The 14,920-nt window shown below is 47.3% G+C and overlaps 6 protein-coding genes across 6 annotated transcripts; 5 read left to right on the forward strand and 1 right to left on the reverse strand.

Annotated features, from left to right (window-relative positions):
* Nucleotides 1-937: 937 nt before the first annotated feature.
* C7M61_000876 (citrate synthase, mitochondrial) lies at nucleotides 938-5,653 on the forward strand (the record flags this gene model as incomplete). The annotated part of the gene is made up of 4 exons (XM_024856301.1): nucleotides 938-1,009; nucleotides 1,070-1,150; nucleotides 1,251-2,455; nucleotides 2,848-5,653. The coding sequence occupies 4 exons, from the start codon at nucleotides 938-940 to the stop codon at nucleotides 5,651-5,653; spliced, it is 4,164 nt and encodes a 1,387-aa protein (XP_024715900.1).
* Nucleotides 5,654-6,395: 742 nt separating this feature from the next.
* On the forward strand, nucleotides 6,396-8,750 carry C7M61_000877 (uncharacterized protein; the record flags this gene model as incomplete). The annotated part of the gene is made up of 1 exon (XM_024856302.1): nucleotides 6,396-8,750. The coding sequence occupies one exon, from the start codon at nucleotides 6,396-6,398 to the stop codon at nucleotides 8,748-8,750; it is 2,355 nt and encodes a 784-aa protein (XP_024715901.1).
* A 107-nt stretch (nucleotides 8,751-8,857) lies between these two features.
* NOT4 (CCR4-NOT core ubiquitin-protein ligase subunit) lies at nucleotides 8,858-10,799 on the reverse strand (the record flags this gene model as incomplete). The annotated part of the gene is made up of 2 exons (XM_024856303.1): nucleotides 8,858-10,697; nucleotides 10,750-10,799. 2 exons carry the CDS (start codon nucleotides 10,797-10,799, stop codon nucleotides 8,858-8,860), a joined length of 1,890 nt encoding a protein of 629 aa, XP_024715902.1.
* Nucleotides 10,800-11,136: 337 nt separating this feature from the next.
* C7M61_000879 (uncharacterized protein) lies at nucleotides 11,137-11,484 on the forward strand (the record flags this gene model as incomplete). The annotated part of the gene is made up of 1 exon (XM_024856304.1): nucleotides 11,137-11,484. The coding sequence occupies one exon, from the start codon at nucleotides 11,137-11,139 to the stop codon at nucleotides 11,482-11,484; it is 348 nt and encodes a 115-aa protein (XP_024715903.1).
* Nucleotides 11,485-11,715: 231 nt separating this feature from the next.
* C7M61_000880 (uncharacterized protein) lies at nucleotides 11,716-12,474 on the forward strand (the record flags this gene model as incomplete). Its single annotated transcript, XM_024856305.1, has 1 exon — nucleotides 11,716-12,474. One exon carries the CDS (start codon nucleotides 11,716-11,718, stop codon nucleotides 12,472-12,474), a length of 759 nt encoding a protein of 252 aa, XP_024715904.1.
* A 768-nt stretch (nucleotides 12,475-13,242) lies between these two features.
* Nucleotides 13,243-14,880, forward strand: HXT5 (Hxt5p; the record flags this gene model as incomplete). The annotated part of the gene is made up of 1 exon (XM_024856306.1): nucleotides 13,243-14,880. The coding sequence occupies one exon, from the start codon at nucleotides 13,243-13,245 to the stop codon at nucleotides 14,878-14,880; it is 1,638 nt and encodes a 545-aa protein (XP_024715905.1).
* Nucleotides 14,881-14,920: the final 40 nt, after the last annotated feature.

Raw genomic sequence — 14,920 nt, forward strand, 5'->3', positions numbered from 1 at the left:
TCCCGTGCATGCCGGTGCCATGGATCAGAATGCCTTGAGCGGCCGCTTTAACAAGAATTGATTTGTATTTATGGGAAGCGGCAAAAGTGTGGGGGCAGAACAAGCTTTGCTTGGCGAGAAGGCTAGGGTAAAAAAAAACTACAATTTGAAAGCTCAAAACGTGCCAATCCTGAGGAAGTTTGTGTCGTGGTTGCGAATCTGGGCTGCGAAAACCGAGTTCGGTGAGTTCGGGTGCGCAACGCTGTAAAAACAGGTGGTCACTGGTGCAACCCCAGATTCAGCCAAGCTGCCTAAGGCAGGACATCGAACATGAATGCAAATGCAAAGTCAATTCCGGGGTAAACCTAATCGCAGGAAGGCATTGAGATTCGTCAACTACGAGTGGCTAATTTTTTTCGTTGGGTTCTTGTGAGTTAAGCTCGACTAATCAGTTGAGGCTTGCGTGGGCCTGTGATTTTGCGGGTGCCCTCCTGCACCACACCGCGCCCACAGCCAGAGCGTGGGGCCCTTCTCATTCGCCAACTCCGAAATCTGGGGTCACTAAGAAACCCCCACCGGAAGACAAACGGGTGGGGCTCGGAAGAATTAGGAAGTGGGACGGTGGGAGAAAAAAAGCAAATGAATTGTGAAAGTATCCGCGTTTAAGTAATTTTGCTTCGTGACGGCTCTGGACTGATTCGGCCCATCACCTCAGGCCGGTGTCGTCTGTCCGAGGATATTCTTCAGGCAACGATGCAAGGTGCGTTTTTATTGGTTGCAACAGAGTGTCCTATTCGAAGCGGCCGCGCCCGTGTGCAGGATCCAAGCGGGTTTACGTAACCTGGGTGCGTTTTTCATACTTGCCGCTTCTTCATCCACACTCAGATATATAAGAGCTCACCTGTCCCTGGGCATTCTCCGGCATTTCTTATATTTTTTTTTTCCACAACAATCAATCATGTCTCTCCGTTCCTTCCAACGCTCCGCTTTGAAGAGAGCTTTGCAAACCAGAACCTATGCTTCTGAGCCAGTATGTGATCTCCCTCTTGCTTTCCCATTTTTGTTGAATTCCCGTTACTAACACCCCCAGACTTTGAAGGCTCGTTTCGCTGAGCTTTTGCCTGAGAAGGTTGAAGAGGTCAAGCAATTGAAAAAAGAGCACGGCAAAACCGTATGTACCCGTTTTATCCTCGGCGTGCGGCACCGGATGTTTAGCACCGGTGTTGCATCCGATTTTTCCTATCTTTCATGCTCTTCTTACTAACACGCAGGTTATTGGTGAAGTCCTCTTGGAGCAGGCATACGGTGGTATGCGTGGTATCAAGGGTCTTGTCTGGGAGGGCTCTGTTTTGGACCCAATTGAGGGTATCCGTTTCAGAGGTAGAACCATCCCTGACATCCAGAAGGAGTTGCCAAAGGGTCCAGGTGGATCCGAGCCTTTGCCTGAGGCTTTGTTCTGGTTGTTGTTGACCGGTGAGGTTCCAACCGACGCCCAGACCAAGGCCCTCTCTGAGGAGTTGGCTGCTAGATCCGCTTTGCCAAAGCACGTCGAGGAGTTGATCGACAGATCTCCTTCCCACTTGCACCCAATGGCCCAGTTCTCCATTGCCGTCACTGCTTTGGAGTCTGAGTCTCAGTTCGCTAAGGCTTACGCCAAGGGTGTTCCAAAGTCCGAGTACTGGAAGTACACCTACGAAGACTCTATCGAGTTGTTGGCTAAGTTGCCAAACATCGCCGCCAGAATTTACAGAAACGTCTTCCACGACGGTAAGTTGGCCGGTGAGGTTTCCAAGGACTTGGACTACGGTGCCAACTTGTCCAACTTGCTCGGTTTCGGTAACAACGCTGAATTCGTTGAGTTGATGAGATTGTACTTGACCATCCACTCTGACCACGAGGGTGGTAACGTCTCTGCTCACACCACCCACTTGGTTGGTTCCGCTTTGTCTTCCCCATTCTTGTCTCTCTCCGCCGGTTTGTCCGGTTTGGCTGGTCCTTTGCACGGCAGAGCCAACCAGGAGGTCTTGGAGTGGTTGTTCAAGTTGAAGGCTGACTTGAAGGGTGACATCTCTAAGGAGGCTATTGAGAAGTACTTGTGGGACACCCTTAACTCTGGCAGAGTTGTTCCAGGTTACGGTCACGCTGTCTTGAGAAAGACCGACCCTCGTTACACTGCCCAGAGAGAGTTTGCCTTGAAGCACATGCCAGACTACGACTTGTTCAAGTTGGTGTCTAACATCTACGAGGTTGCTCCAGGTGTCTTGACCAAGCACGGTAAGACCAAGAACCCATGGCCAAATGTGGACTCTCACTCCGGTGTCTTGTTGCAGTACTACGGTTTGACTGAGGAGTCCTTCTACACTGTCTTGTTCGGTGTCTCCAGAGCCTTCGGTGTCTTGCCTCAGTTGATCATCGACCGTGGTCTTGGTGCCCCAATTGAAAGACCAAAGTCCTTCTCCACCGAAAAGTACATCGAGTTGGCGAAGAACATTGGCAAGAACTAAACGCGCTGATGTGATGTTTCCGTGAAAATAGTTTCTTCAGCACCTGACGAACTTACATGATCTCTTGTCTTTTTACCACATCATGTCTTATTTATTAGTACATTTCCGATGTCATGTGTCTAACGTTTAAAAGATATATATTTACAAGTTTCTGTAGATCTGAATATTTCGAAAGGTTTGCACGTGCTAAAAGTCACGCGCACATTTTTCAGATAGAGCTCTTGGTATGATTCAGGTTTTGAAAAATCATGAATCGACATACGCATAATATACTACGGTCCAAGCGGACATTCCATAGCTCATTTGGGAGAAATAGCTCTTACTCAAAATCCCTCTTACTACCAAAAACTGAACTCCTGCCGAGAATTCCCAAAGGTACAGAACGAGATGATCTTCTAAAAGAGTGTGGGAAGAAGCTCTACATCAGACAATTCGATAGATCCAAAACTTCATCAGAATTCACACTTCATGATGGCCCACCGTATGCCAACGGAGACTTGCATCTTGGTCACGCCCTCAACAAGATCCTCAAAGATATCATAAATCGTTTTGAGTTGATTAACAAAGGAAAGAGGATTAATTACAGACCCGGATGGGACTGCCATGGTCTACCGATTGAGATGAAGGCAGTGAAGGGTCTGAACAATCTCTCGCCTGTGGAGATTCGTAAGCTTTGCAGAGAACTAGCCGACAGCATGATAGAGAAACAGCGGGAGCAGTTTCGTGATTTTGCAATTATGGCCAACTTTGACGAGCCTTATGTTACAATGACGCATGACTACGAGACGGCACAACTTAAAATTTTCCTTCGTTTGTTCGAAAATGGACTCTTGTCGAGACAGCTCAAGCCGGTTTGGTGGGGCTGTGAAACACAAACTGCCTTGGCAGAAGCAGAGTTGGAATATAACCCAGAGCACAAGTCTGTGGCTGTCTTCGTCAAATATCCGTTGGAGAAGACTGACATCTTTCCAGGATACGAAAAGGTCAGCCTTTTGATTTGGACATCTACTCCATGGACCCTTCCCGCCAACAAAGCTATATGTGTGCACAAGGACATTGAGTATACTTTGATCAAAAACACTGAAAGTGGTGAAGGTATTGTTGTGGCCAAAGAGTTGGCAGAGTCTGTGCTCAAGTATGATGAGAAATACCAGCTCGATAGTCTGATTTCTGTTCGTGGTTCTGAATTGGAGGGCTTGAGATATATCAGTCCTTCCAACGAGTCGCAGGAGCTGTTTCCAATTCTTCATGGTGACCATGTTTCCGCTAGCGCCGGTACCGGTTTGGTCCACACGGCTCCTGCTCATGGTATGGAGGATTACCTTGTTGGTAGGAAACATTCACTCAAGGTTTCATCATCTGTGGACGAGAAGGGCCATTACATCTCAGAAAACATTCCTCAAGGATATCAAGAGCTTGCAGGCAAGTATGCCAACGGTAAGCCTTCCATCTTCAAAGTGATTCAACACCTCGAGAATCACGACATGCTTTTCCACTTGAACAAGCTGTACAAACACTCGTACCCATACGACTGGAGATCGAAGACACCAGTAGTTCAAAGAGCTACCCCACAATGGTTTGTCAATGTCGAGAAGATAAAAGAAGCTGCTGCCAGCCTGTTGGACAATGTGGAATTTGTTCCACCTCTGGGTGTCAACAGACTCAAGGCTTTTATTCAAAACAGGAGTGAGTGGTGCATCTCTAGACAGAGGGCATGGGGTGCTCCTTTGCCGATTGTGTACCACAAGGAGACGAAAGAGCCCATTGAAGATCCCGAGGTCATTCGCTACACTGTTGATAGAATCACAGAATACGGAACCGATGCCTGGTTTGAGGATGAGAGCGATGTCTCTCGTTGGTTGCCCTCTAACATCGACGGCTCCAACTACTTCAAGGGCAAGGATACTATGGATGTTTGGTTCGATTCCGGTACATCTTGGTCAACGCTTTCATCTGACCTTGAAGCCTCATGTGTCTCTGATAAGCCTCTCGCTGATATCTACTTGGAGGGCAGTGACCAACACAGAGGCTGGTTTCAACTGTCTCTTCTCAACAAAATCATTGCATCTACCAGAGACGGGAGGAACTTCAAGCCCGTGGCACCATATAAAAAAATCATCACGCACGGCTTCCTTCTTGACAAAAAGAACAAGAAAATGTCCAAGTCTTTGGGAAATGTCATTGTCCCAACGCAGGTAATTGACGGCGGTGGAAAACCATTAGTGCCTGCATTGGGCACGGACGGTCTCCGTCTCTGGGTGGCTTCTTCGACATACACCTCCGACGTCAATGTCAGTGTGGAGGTTTTCCAAAGATTGTTGGAAAGTGTTAAGAAGAGCAGGGTCACTTTCAAGTACTTGCTTGGAAACCTCCACGACTTTGGGTCCTCTGACCGCATTGAACACGCAAAGCTAAACAAATTGGACCAATGGGTGCTCTCTCGCTTGTACAATGTCCAAGAAAAGGTTGTGGCACACTACGAGACCCACAATTTTGCTGGCGTTGTTAGAGAACTCAATTCCCACATCAGTGAACTTAGTGCTTACTACTTTGATATTTCTAAGGACTGCCTTTACACGGACAAGAAGGACTCGCACAGAAGAAGAAGCATACAGACCGTGTTGGAGCAGATTCTCAAAACGTACATTGGTCTTTGGGCGCCTATTCAGCCATTGATTGCCCAGGAGGCATGGCAACTCTACGCCCAGCAAATGGCAATCTCGGAACAATCACCTTTCATGATGCCATGGGATTTCTTTGCTATTGATAGCGCCGCTCTGAATCTGACTGTCGAGGGTGAGATCAACCAGTTGTGGAAAATCAGAGACGTTTTGTACAAGGAGTTGGAGCAATTGAGAAAGGACGGTCACTACAAGAACAAATTGGAGGTTGAGATATTTTTACAGCCTCAGGGTGCTCAGGCCACCTCGCTTTTGCATAACCATGCTCAATTCCTAGATGACTACTTTCTTGTTTCTAGAGCCACGGTGGGTCCCTCGACTGAGGCCACCGCGGGTCCAGCTCGGGAAGTCTCAGTAGACGATTTCTGCGACGGAAGTGTCAATTTGCTCATTCAGCAGTCTTCATCCAGCAAATGCCCTCGTTGTTGGAAGTACATTGCCGAGTCCGAAGAGCACCTTTGCCAAAAATGTTCCGAAGTTGTTGGTTGAGTTTTACTTTTTTTATTATTTTATTTTAAAAAAAGGCGCCTGGCGTGGAACCTTTTTTTTTTTCACCTCCGCGCCCGGGCGGCGGCGGCGTACGAAATGCCATTTTCGAGAGCGCCGCTTTCGCAGCCGTAGCCCGGTGCGGTTTCTGAAAAGCGGTTTTGCTAACATCAAATCGTCAAAACATCGCGGCCGACGTGATGCACTGAGCACATCCGTACACCGCAATTATTGGGTGCCCCCCACGAGGGGTGGTTGTTCTCCCGATACCTCCCTCAAATACCTTCTGTAAATAGTGTGCCATATTATAGAAGCACAAGTGAACCTGAAAATACATTTTTATCGCAATCCGCCGAGTTTAGGTGTGTCACAACGCACCGCTTTGGATAATGCTTGTTGGCGCCATCCTGCACCGTCCGCGCCAGCGCTGGGCAAAAAATCCAAGGTAAAAACTTTCTCCCGCTTCAGTCACACACAACCAGGGTTTGCTGATTGCAAGAGCCACGCTACGAATTTAGGCTCAGGATTGAAAACTCGCTCGAAAAGTGGGGCCAAATATATTACCCAGCTTTTGAATTTTCTCCCTACGCCCTGTACTGCTCCATACTCGCACCGTGTCTAGCGCTGTTTTCCTACCCCATCAAGCCAGATTATAGTGCTCCGCGCCAGTGTCTCCCATCGTCTACAGACACTCGGCACAATTTGCAACCATTTTTGGTGAAACTCAATTGACTCAGAAACCAGCATGAGTGTTTTGCAGCGGAAAATACGAAACTACTTGGACCTAAAGCGTGATCTTGAGTCCCAGTACAAGTCGGTAATCAAGTCCACCGGCGACTCCAACCCCGGCCTACAAGACTTGTATGAATTTGACCAGCTATGCTACCTGTACCACGCATTGAAGTCTTATTATGATATTTCTCGAAGCAATTGGGACCTGGACTACAGAAACCTTTTGGACGACTTGGCCTCGATAGTGCTGAGAATGGAGGACAAAATCCCCATCGCAGACATCTTGGCCCAGGCGCCCAAATTGACTGTCGTGAGACGTCAATTGCGTGAAAATGCCAAAGAAGGAGGCAAGGTCGCTTTTAGCATGGTGCTGCTGAACGCAGATATGGAAAGTTTCCGTCTGATAGTCATGTCGCTCGATCTCAATCATGTCGATGTGGATAGCACGTCTCTGCGACAGCTATCTCTGAAGGCAGAGACACCGGAGCAGCAAGGAAAGACGGTGTCGACTACCTCAACATCCGAGCAACCTGCTCCTTCAAAACAGCATGCTACCCAGCCACAAACAACAACTCCGAGAGCCACAAACGAGCAGAAACAAACAGAGGGAACACTTCCGACTGCTCAGACCGCACCTCAGCCGAAGGGTACATTGCCTGGTGCAGTGGTACCACCGGCGGTTCAGGCTACAAACCAGCAGACTCCACAAACATCTCGATATTCACCAAATAATAGGCGCACACCAGGCTCTCTATCACAGCCATCTCCTTCGCTACATACGCCTACGGCGTCCGCAAGCCAAAAGAGACCAACCTCACCGGAATCGTCGCCTCAAAAGCGCCCTAAACAAGTCTTCTTCACTCATTTGAACGACTGGACACCTGAACATGTGCAATGCGTTTTCAGATGTGCTATAATGGCGCCTCATCGAGTTTCAGAAAGCATCCAAGAAGGATTTGAGAAGTCTTTCAATATTAAAATTTCCCTCGAAGCAGCTCACGCTCTTCAACTGCATTACGGTATCCTTCCAGAGACCATGAACGACTACAAATATTACATGCAATCATTCCACACTGTTGCCTCGAAGTTCTTCGCCAACAGGCAACATTACGTCACCGAGCCATGGGCTGAATTGAAGAAACTGTTTTTGCGGAAAACAAACCTTCAGCTTTCAGACGACAACGTGAAGGGTCGCTACGAACTTTTCATTCTTCATAGACAAACCTATGGCCCACAAGGCGAACCTCCAGCCTACTACGAAAATGCTTGGAATGAGTTCAAGCGAATTTATTCCTTCAGACAAAGTCAACAGAAGGACACAGGTAAGTCTTTCTTTGCCAGCGCAAATGCTAACCAAGGTGGAGCCTCAAAAAGTGCCATACCTCCAAAGCCTCACAACCCCATATTTTGGTCGATAAGGGCAACACTGGAGCTTGTAAGAGCACAAGGGACAATTGCTGCTACCAAACCAGGCCGTATTTTGGAAGTTCAAAAGCATTTAAGATCTGCTGGCTTTGACTTTTCACTTGAAGAGATTATCACAAAACTGAGCGAGCGAGGTGTAATGAACTCTGTAAATGATCTCCAGAGGATGCTAGAAAGAGAAAAATTGAAACAAAGGCAATTGGCTCAAAATGGACAAAATCCTACTCTGCAAGGTTTTGGTATGTCCAATGCTCCCTCCATACCTGGATCTCAAGCTCCATCCAGTCAAGCCTCATTAAGTCAAGCTCCATCCAGTCAAGCTCCATCCAGTCCACCAGTGCCACCTGCGCAGACTCAGCAAGCTCAGCCCATCTCGACAACGGCAACCAATGGCTTGCACGGGAACAAACCCAATGTGCCTTCTGCAATTTCTGCCTCGCAAGTCTCATCAACCCAACCTGAGAAAAAGTCACCTCAAGCAGATTCTGTAAAGCAACCAGCGGCAAGTTCGCTGACTGCAAGGAGTCCATCAAGTGACTCAGATCTACCAAAAGGTGTAAGACGGGTTAGCGCTAACGTGGGACAAAAACCCAATCACTTCGATAATCTTATAACTAAGGTTACGGATGCAGTTCGCCCCAATTGGCATTACTTGAACCGGTTTAAAAATCTTCCTGTCACAGCATTTTGGGATTATGACAAGAACTTGACCATCACATCCACCGTGGACCACATAAGTCAAATTTCTGAAAACACCCAAAACCCGACCGAGAGAGTGGCAAGAGCAAACCTCATTAAATTGATTATGCTCCGCTTTTTACGAAAACATCTGATCATCGTGACAGAAGAGTATCTCGAAGCCAGACTCATCAAAATGATGGAGAAGGACGTCTTTGATGCCGCTGCTTGCCGCTTGATCAATGATCAAATCATGAAAAAATAATTTCTACGACCATGCATCTTTATATTTTACATTTATAATGTACAAAATAATCTTCGACTATCTCCTCCTCTTCTAAACTTTCTCTCGTGAAAAGCAAAACAAATCATCTATTTCTTTCCACTCATCAATTGGGTCAACAACTGGGAGCTTGAGGATTGGTTCGCAGGAGCTGGAGGCTGCTGAGAACTTTCAGAGGTGCTCTTGCCAAACAAACCAGGAGGTGGTGGAGTGGCTGTCTTGCTCCTCTCACTCATTCTCAATTGGTTAAGCTGCGCAGAAAGTTGCGATGGAGTTTGCTGTTGCTTTCCCTGCTGAGCAGCCTGCTGCTGAAGCTGCTGCAACAAAAGCAATTGCTGCTGTTGTTGTAAAACAGAATCAGAAACTGGAGGTTGTCCCAGTGTTTGTGCTTGCAATTGTGGAACCTGTCCTTGTGGCTGTTGTTGCTCCAACTGCTGCAAGCGGGACGAGTTCAAGTTTGGTGTTTGAGCCAGTTGGGCGGCTTGAGCCTGCTGTTGCAACTGGGCTTGTTGATGCAAAAATTGTTGCTGTTGGCTGATTGGATGGTTCTGGTAAGCCAAATGGTATTTCTTGATCGGTCTCAACAAATACTGCTCAATAATGAGACGAGAGAAAACCTTCTCTTCCTCAAGGGTGCATGTGTTATTAGCGCAGGACTCATTAAAATGGAACAAGGGCAAAAGGTCTGGCTTGGCTGTCAAGTCGTCAAAATGAACCTTCAACTGTTGTCTGGTTGCTGCGAGCTGCTTCAACCTTTCGGCTGTATCCTCAGCAAATGAAACGGCAGAGTTATCATCAATATCCACATCATCAGGCAACAATTGACCATCTTTGTTTGACTTGCCCTTTGGTTTCTGCTTGACATCCTTCTTCTGTTTCTGCTCCTTAAAAATCTCCCCCAATGACGGAAATGCTGCTGTGTTTGTCATAGGAGCGTTGTTATTCACCAGAGGCGACGCTTGGGCAGATTCAACACCCAGTGCTTTAGCCCAGTGGGCGGTTGCAGGCAATGTGGCTCCGGCACCTACGGATGGAAGACCTGTAGATGGCACAACACCCGTTGATGAGGCCACAGCATGCGTGATATTAGGAGTAGTGCTGTTTTGAAATGCTTGATGATTGTTACTGGTCGATTGATGCTCATCTGGCTCCAGCTGATTATCGTCATCAGCTTGGTGATGTTGACCGCCACGAGATCCACTCATGCCCATCTTGATACCTTGCTGTGTCAGCAAATCCTTTCTCGTGTACAGATCTGCCTCCTCACCAGGCTCATGCAAGAACATGCAATTTGGATTAGCACAAGGGTGGCCTCTGAGGTAGGACAGACAGTACTTGGTGGTACCATGCGCAGCTCTGAGGACCCTGCCATCACATAAGGAACCATCAAGCTCGGCTATGCATCTGGAGGCATCCTCCTTCTTTGCAAACGTGACGTAGACAACGATACTCTGGGAGCCCGAGGTCACAGGGGCATTACTGCCACCACCGGGACTCTTTTTGTTGATGACAATTTTCGTGATTTTGCCATACTGTCCAAAGTACTTGTCAGAGCGTAACACGGAATGCAAATCTTCTGGGGCACAAGGAGGGCTTAACCCAGTCACATAGACCAAGTTTTTCTGAACAACACGAAGCCCGGCCAAGTGTTTCTTGGATGCAATTTCCAGCTCCTTCTTCTCCTTCTCCTTCTGCTTCTTTTCACGTTCCCTCTTTTCTCTCTTGAGCTGTTGCATTTTGTACTCCTCAGCTGTCAAGGTCTTGTATTCCACGCTTTCATCATCGTAGAGTCTACGACAACCAGGACATCTGCCGTTCAACTCGGGGTTCTGACGAATGTTATTGTAGCAAAATTGACAGATTTGGTATCCACAAGGACATGGTCTGAAGTTTTTATCTGAAATGTCCATTTCTTCCACACATAATGGGCTTGCAGTTAGTATATTGACAATAAAGCGATTCTGAACGAAAATAAACATACCAGTACTCTACCTCTTCATCAGAGATGAACGAGTCTTCGACGGCCACCATGGTGTTTGGATAGATCTATGTTCTTCGGTGATTTACTTCGGTTGGTTCAAGAGTCTCTTTTGTGTGAGACACATCCCAAAGTCACGTGATCAATTCTGCTTTTGAAAGATTTAGACGTGTAGGGTGTCGAATATGAATCAACAACTAATTGAGTCAGAATGATATTCAATGGACTGATCAGAAACATCCATTGGAATGAATATGACGGTGCCTCTTGTTGAAGAATATGGCGCCTGCTTTGGTGTACGGATGTAGTTGATGATTCTCTTGCACCCATTAGTTCAAGACACACTTTCGAGTCGAGGAAAACCACCCGTTTTTCATTCCAATACCACAAATGGCTTTCATCACAGAACTTTGGCAATCGGTTTTCACACCGGGCCCCACGCCTGCGCTTATGAAGGCACTCCATGCTTCATTTGTGTTGCTTTTCATCTCCCTCTTCTGGTTGATCTATGTCACCAGATCGATCCACTACATAAATTTGCTGGTGATTGCCCTTCTTTTATATGGAACCGTTATTTGGTTTGTCAATGAGTTGGAAAAGGAGAAGCTCAAGACGAACGAGGAACTTCTCAAGGAAGGCGAAGGTGAGAAGGACGCTGCCCCAGAGTCTGGGGTAAAGAAGGCAGAATCGCTGGGATCCGAGCCTCAAGCTGCTCCTGTCAGAAAGAGAAAAGTCTAAATAGCATCTTGGAATCGTGGTCTGGCTGCGTGTGCACCCTAGACCTTTAGCATGTATAATCTAATCGAGCATCACCACACAACATTGTAGATCAACACGCTGAACAGGATGAAAAAGGAGGAAATGTTGGGCTGTCCGATTTTCGTCAAACACAACTTTTTACGGTTGTCATCACGTGCTGGAACTTGAAGTCCATCTTATCGTGATGAGGCGTTGATCTTTCCCCACTACATGAGTTTTAGGTACGCTCTAGGGAAGTACATCACCAACCCGGAGCAGGACCTTGTGGCGTTTCACGATGACGACTACGTCATTATGAAGGATGGATATCCAAAAGCATTGAGACACTATCTTGTTCTACCGAGGAACGAGTCATTGACTTACAAGCACCCCGTGGATGCCATGGCCGATTCTGCAGTGTACTACGAAACAGAGGAGTATGTCGAGAAGACAAAGGACATGATTGTGGCTGATCTTGTCAAGGAGGGGTACGTCGAGGATAGCCCGATCGCCAAGGAGAAATTCAGAAACACGTTTATCCGAGCTGGTGTCCACAGTGTGCCATCGATGGCTCACTTGCATATCCACGTCATAACCCAGGATTTTCATCTGGAGCGGATGAAAAACAAAAAACATTACAACTCATTCACAACGCTGTTTTTCATTGATTTCCTGGACCTCAGGCCGGCTACCCCCACGGATCATCTTAGTCCGGACAGTGATGCGGATTCACACAGTGACGGCCTGCTAGAGGGGCTTATAATGAGTCGCCCACCCAAAGAAAAAAGGGCTCGGCCGTCTCGAAACTTGGATTACTCCTCCAAGGAGAGGATTCTCCGTACCTCCCCACTCAAATGTGTCTACTGCGGGAAAACTTTCGGGAACCAGTTCAAAGCTTTGAAGGAGCACTTGGCCGAGGAATTTTCCCGAAAATATAGCGCCTCGTATATATCTTCCGAAAACCATTCTGATTCGCCCAAGGCTACATAATCGATGGCTGATCCACGGGCAACTCGAGGCTTATGGAGATAATCCGGCCCACCAAGGCGGCATCTCCACACCGGCATTCTGCATCGTGACAATACATACAAACTATTGCGTCGTGTTTCCTGCTAGCCCCACATACTCCAGAAACGCAAGAGTGTATGGCGCGTAGCAACATCCCCAGGATGCTGGTTGGAGGAAGTTAAACGAACACTTTATGAAAAAGGCGCTCTGCATTTAAATCATGCAACCGTGGGGACAACCTCCGTTACCTGTGTAGCGGCATGCCTCAAGCGGCTGGAGACACTGGCCGACGCAGTATTGAGTAAGTATGCCCGCAGTTGTTCCGGCTAGTCGCAACCAAGGTGCATTCTCGTTTCGGTGACACAACAGAGGTGGTGAATTCTGGGAGAGTTTTGTAAATTTCAATCAGCGGACATATAAGATTTTTCCGGCGCCGGGACCACCACGGTTGACACAACTTGGCAAACCCTGGTGACAGGTAAAGGCCGGAAAATTCATGGCGCTCTGGTGATATGCACCCCGGGCTAAAGTTGATCCGCCTCCACCATTTTCTCCACTCGACTCCACTGGGGCAGGATGCCGTAAATATAGCATTTCTTGCATTCACACAGCCTATACTATGCGTGTCCTACGTTTTGGCCATTTACGGCCATCTTCGAGTTGCGTTACGTGTGGGGTTTATCCGAGATGGACGGCGCCTATAAAAGGGCCCTGGAAGTCCGTTTTTTTTGTTGTACAGACAAGTTCTTCATGAGTGTCTTCGAGGATAAAGAAGTCAAGGACATTTCGTCCGACGAGGTTGACGTCAAAGAGGATGGCGTTAGAAAAATCGACGCTCTTGAGTTGGGTGAAAACTTCGACTTTGACAAGGAGTTCGAGGAGTTGGAGCTTTTGGCCCAGCAGTCCAAAGAACAAAAAACTTTTGTCGACAGATTGTTGTCATGGGAAGTCAAACTCAACTTTCAGAACAAGAACCATATGGTTTACCTTTTAGGTGTGTTTGCGGCAGCCGCCGGTCTTTTGTCTGGTTTGGACCAGTCCATCATCTCGGGTGCCTCTATCGGCATGCGTAAGGACTTGAGCCTTACTAGTCACGAACAGTCGCTTATTTCTTCCCTCATGCCTTTGGGTGCGATGGCTGGTTCCATCATCATGACCCCATTGAACGAGTCTTTTGGAAGAAAGTTCTCCTTGATCATTTCTTGTGTTTGGTACACTATTGGCTCTGCTTTGTGTGCTGCTGCTCAGGACCATCACCTCATGTACGCTGGCAGATTCATGTTGGGTGTGGGCGTTGGTATAGAAGGTGGATGTGTCGGTATCTACATTTCCGAGTCTGTTCCTGCTAACGTTAGAGGTAGCATTGTTTCCATGTATCAGTTCAATATTGCCTTGGGTGAAGTGCTAGGGTACGCCGTGGCAGCTATGTTCTACTCGGTCAAAGGTGGCTGGAGATTCATGGTTGGTTCTTCTTTGGTGTTCTCGACTCTTTTGTTCATTGGTTTGTTCTTCTTGCCAGAGTCCCCTCGTTGGTTGGTGCACAAGAACAGAACAGGCATGGCATACGAGGTTTGGACTCGTTTGAGAGATATCAAGGACGACAAGAACAAGCTCGAGTTTTTGGAAATGAGACAGGCTGCTCGCCAGGAACATGAGAGAAAGGCACAGACTTCGAGCTTGAAGACATGGGCCGACTTGTTCTTCATCCCAAGGAACAGAAGAGCCCTTTTCTACGCTGTTATGATGGTCACTTTGGGTCAGTTGACCGGTATCAATGCTATCATGTACTACATGTCTACTTTGATGCAAGGTATTGGCTTTGACGAGAAGAACTCCGTTTTCATGTCTCTTGTGGGCGGTGGTGCTTTGCTTATTGGTACCATCCCCGCCATCTTGTGGATGGACCGTTTCGGTAGAAGAGTCTGGGGTTACAATATCATTGGTTTCTTCATTGGTTTGGTCCTTGTGGGTGTCGGTTACCTTTTCGATTTCAACACTCAAAGGGCCAAGGCTGAGGGTATTTACTTGACAGGTATTATCGTCTACAACTTGTTCTTCGGAGCTTATTCCACCTTGACATGGGTTGTTCCATCGGAATCGTTCGCATTGGAGACTAGATCCTTGGGTATGACCATTTGTTCTACATTCCTTTACTTGTGGTCCTTCACTGTCACTTATAACTTCACAAAGATGCAAGAAGCTATGACTTACACTGGTTTGACTCTTGGTTTCTACGGTGGTATCGCCTTTATTGGTTTGATTTACCAGATTTTGTTCATGGCAGAGACAAAGGACAAGACTTTGGAGGAGATCGACGACTTGTTCAACATGACTCCTCTCCAGCTCGCCAAGCAGAACTTGACCAACCTCAAGAACGGAAAGCCATAGGTATAGGGTATAATAGGATAATTATATTAGGTATTTTGCA

Source organism: Candidozyma pseudohaemuli, assembly GCF_003013735.1.
Source record: "Candidozyma pseudohaemuli strain B12108 chromosome Unknown scaffold00001, whole genome shotgun sequence".
Classification (NCBI taxonomy): domain Eukaryota; kingdom Fungi; phylum Ascomycota; class Pichiomycetes; order Serinales; family Metschnikowiaceae; genus Candidozyma; species Candidozyma pseudohaemuli.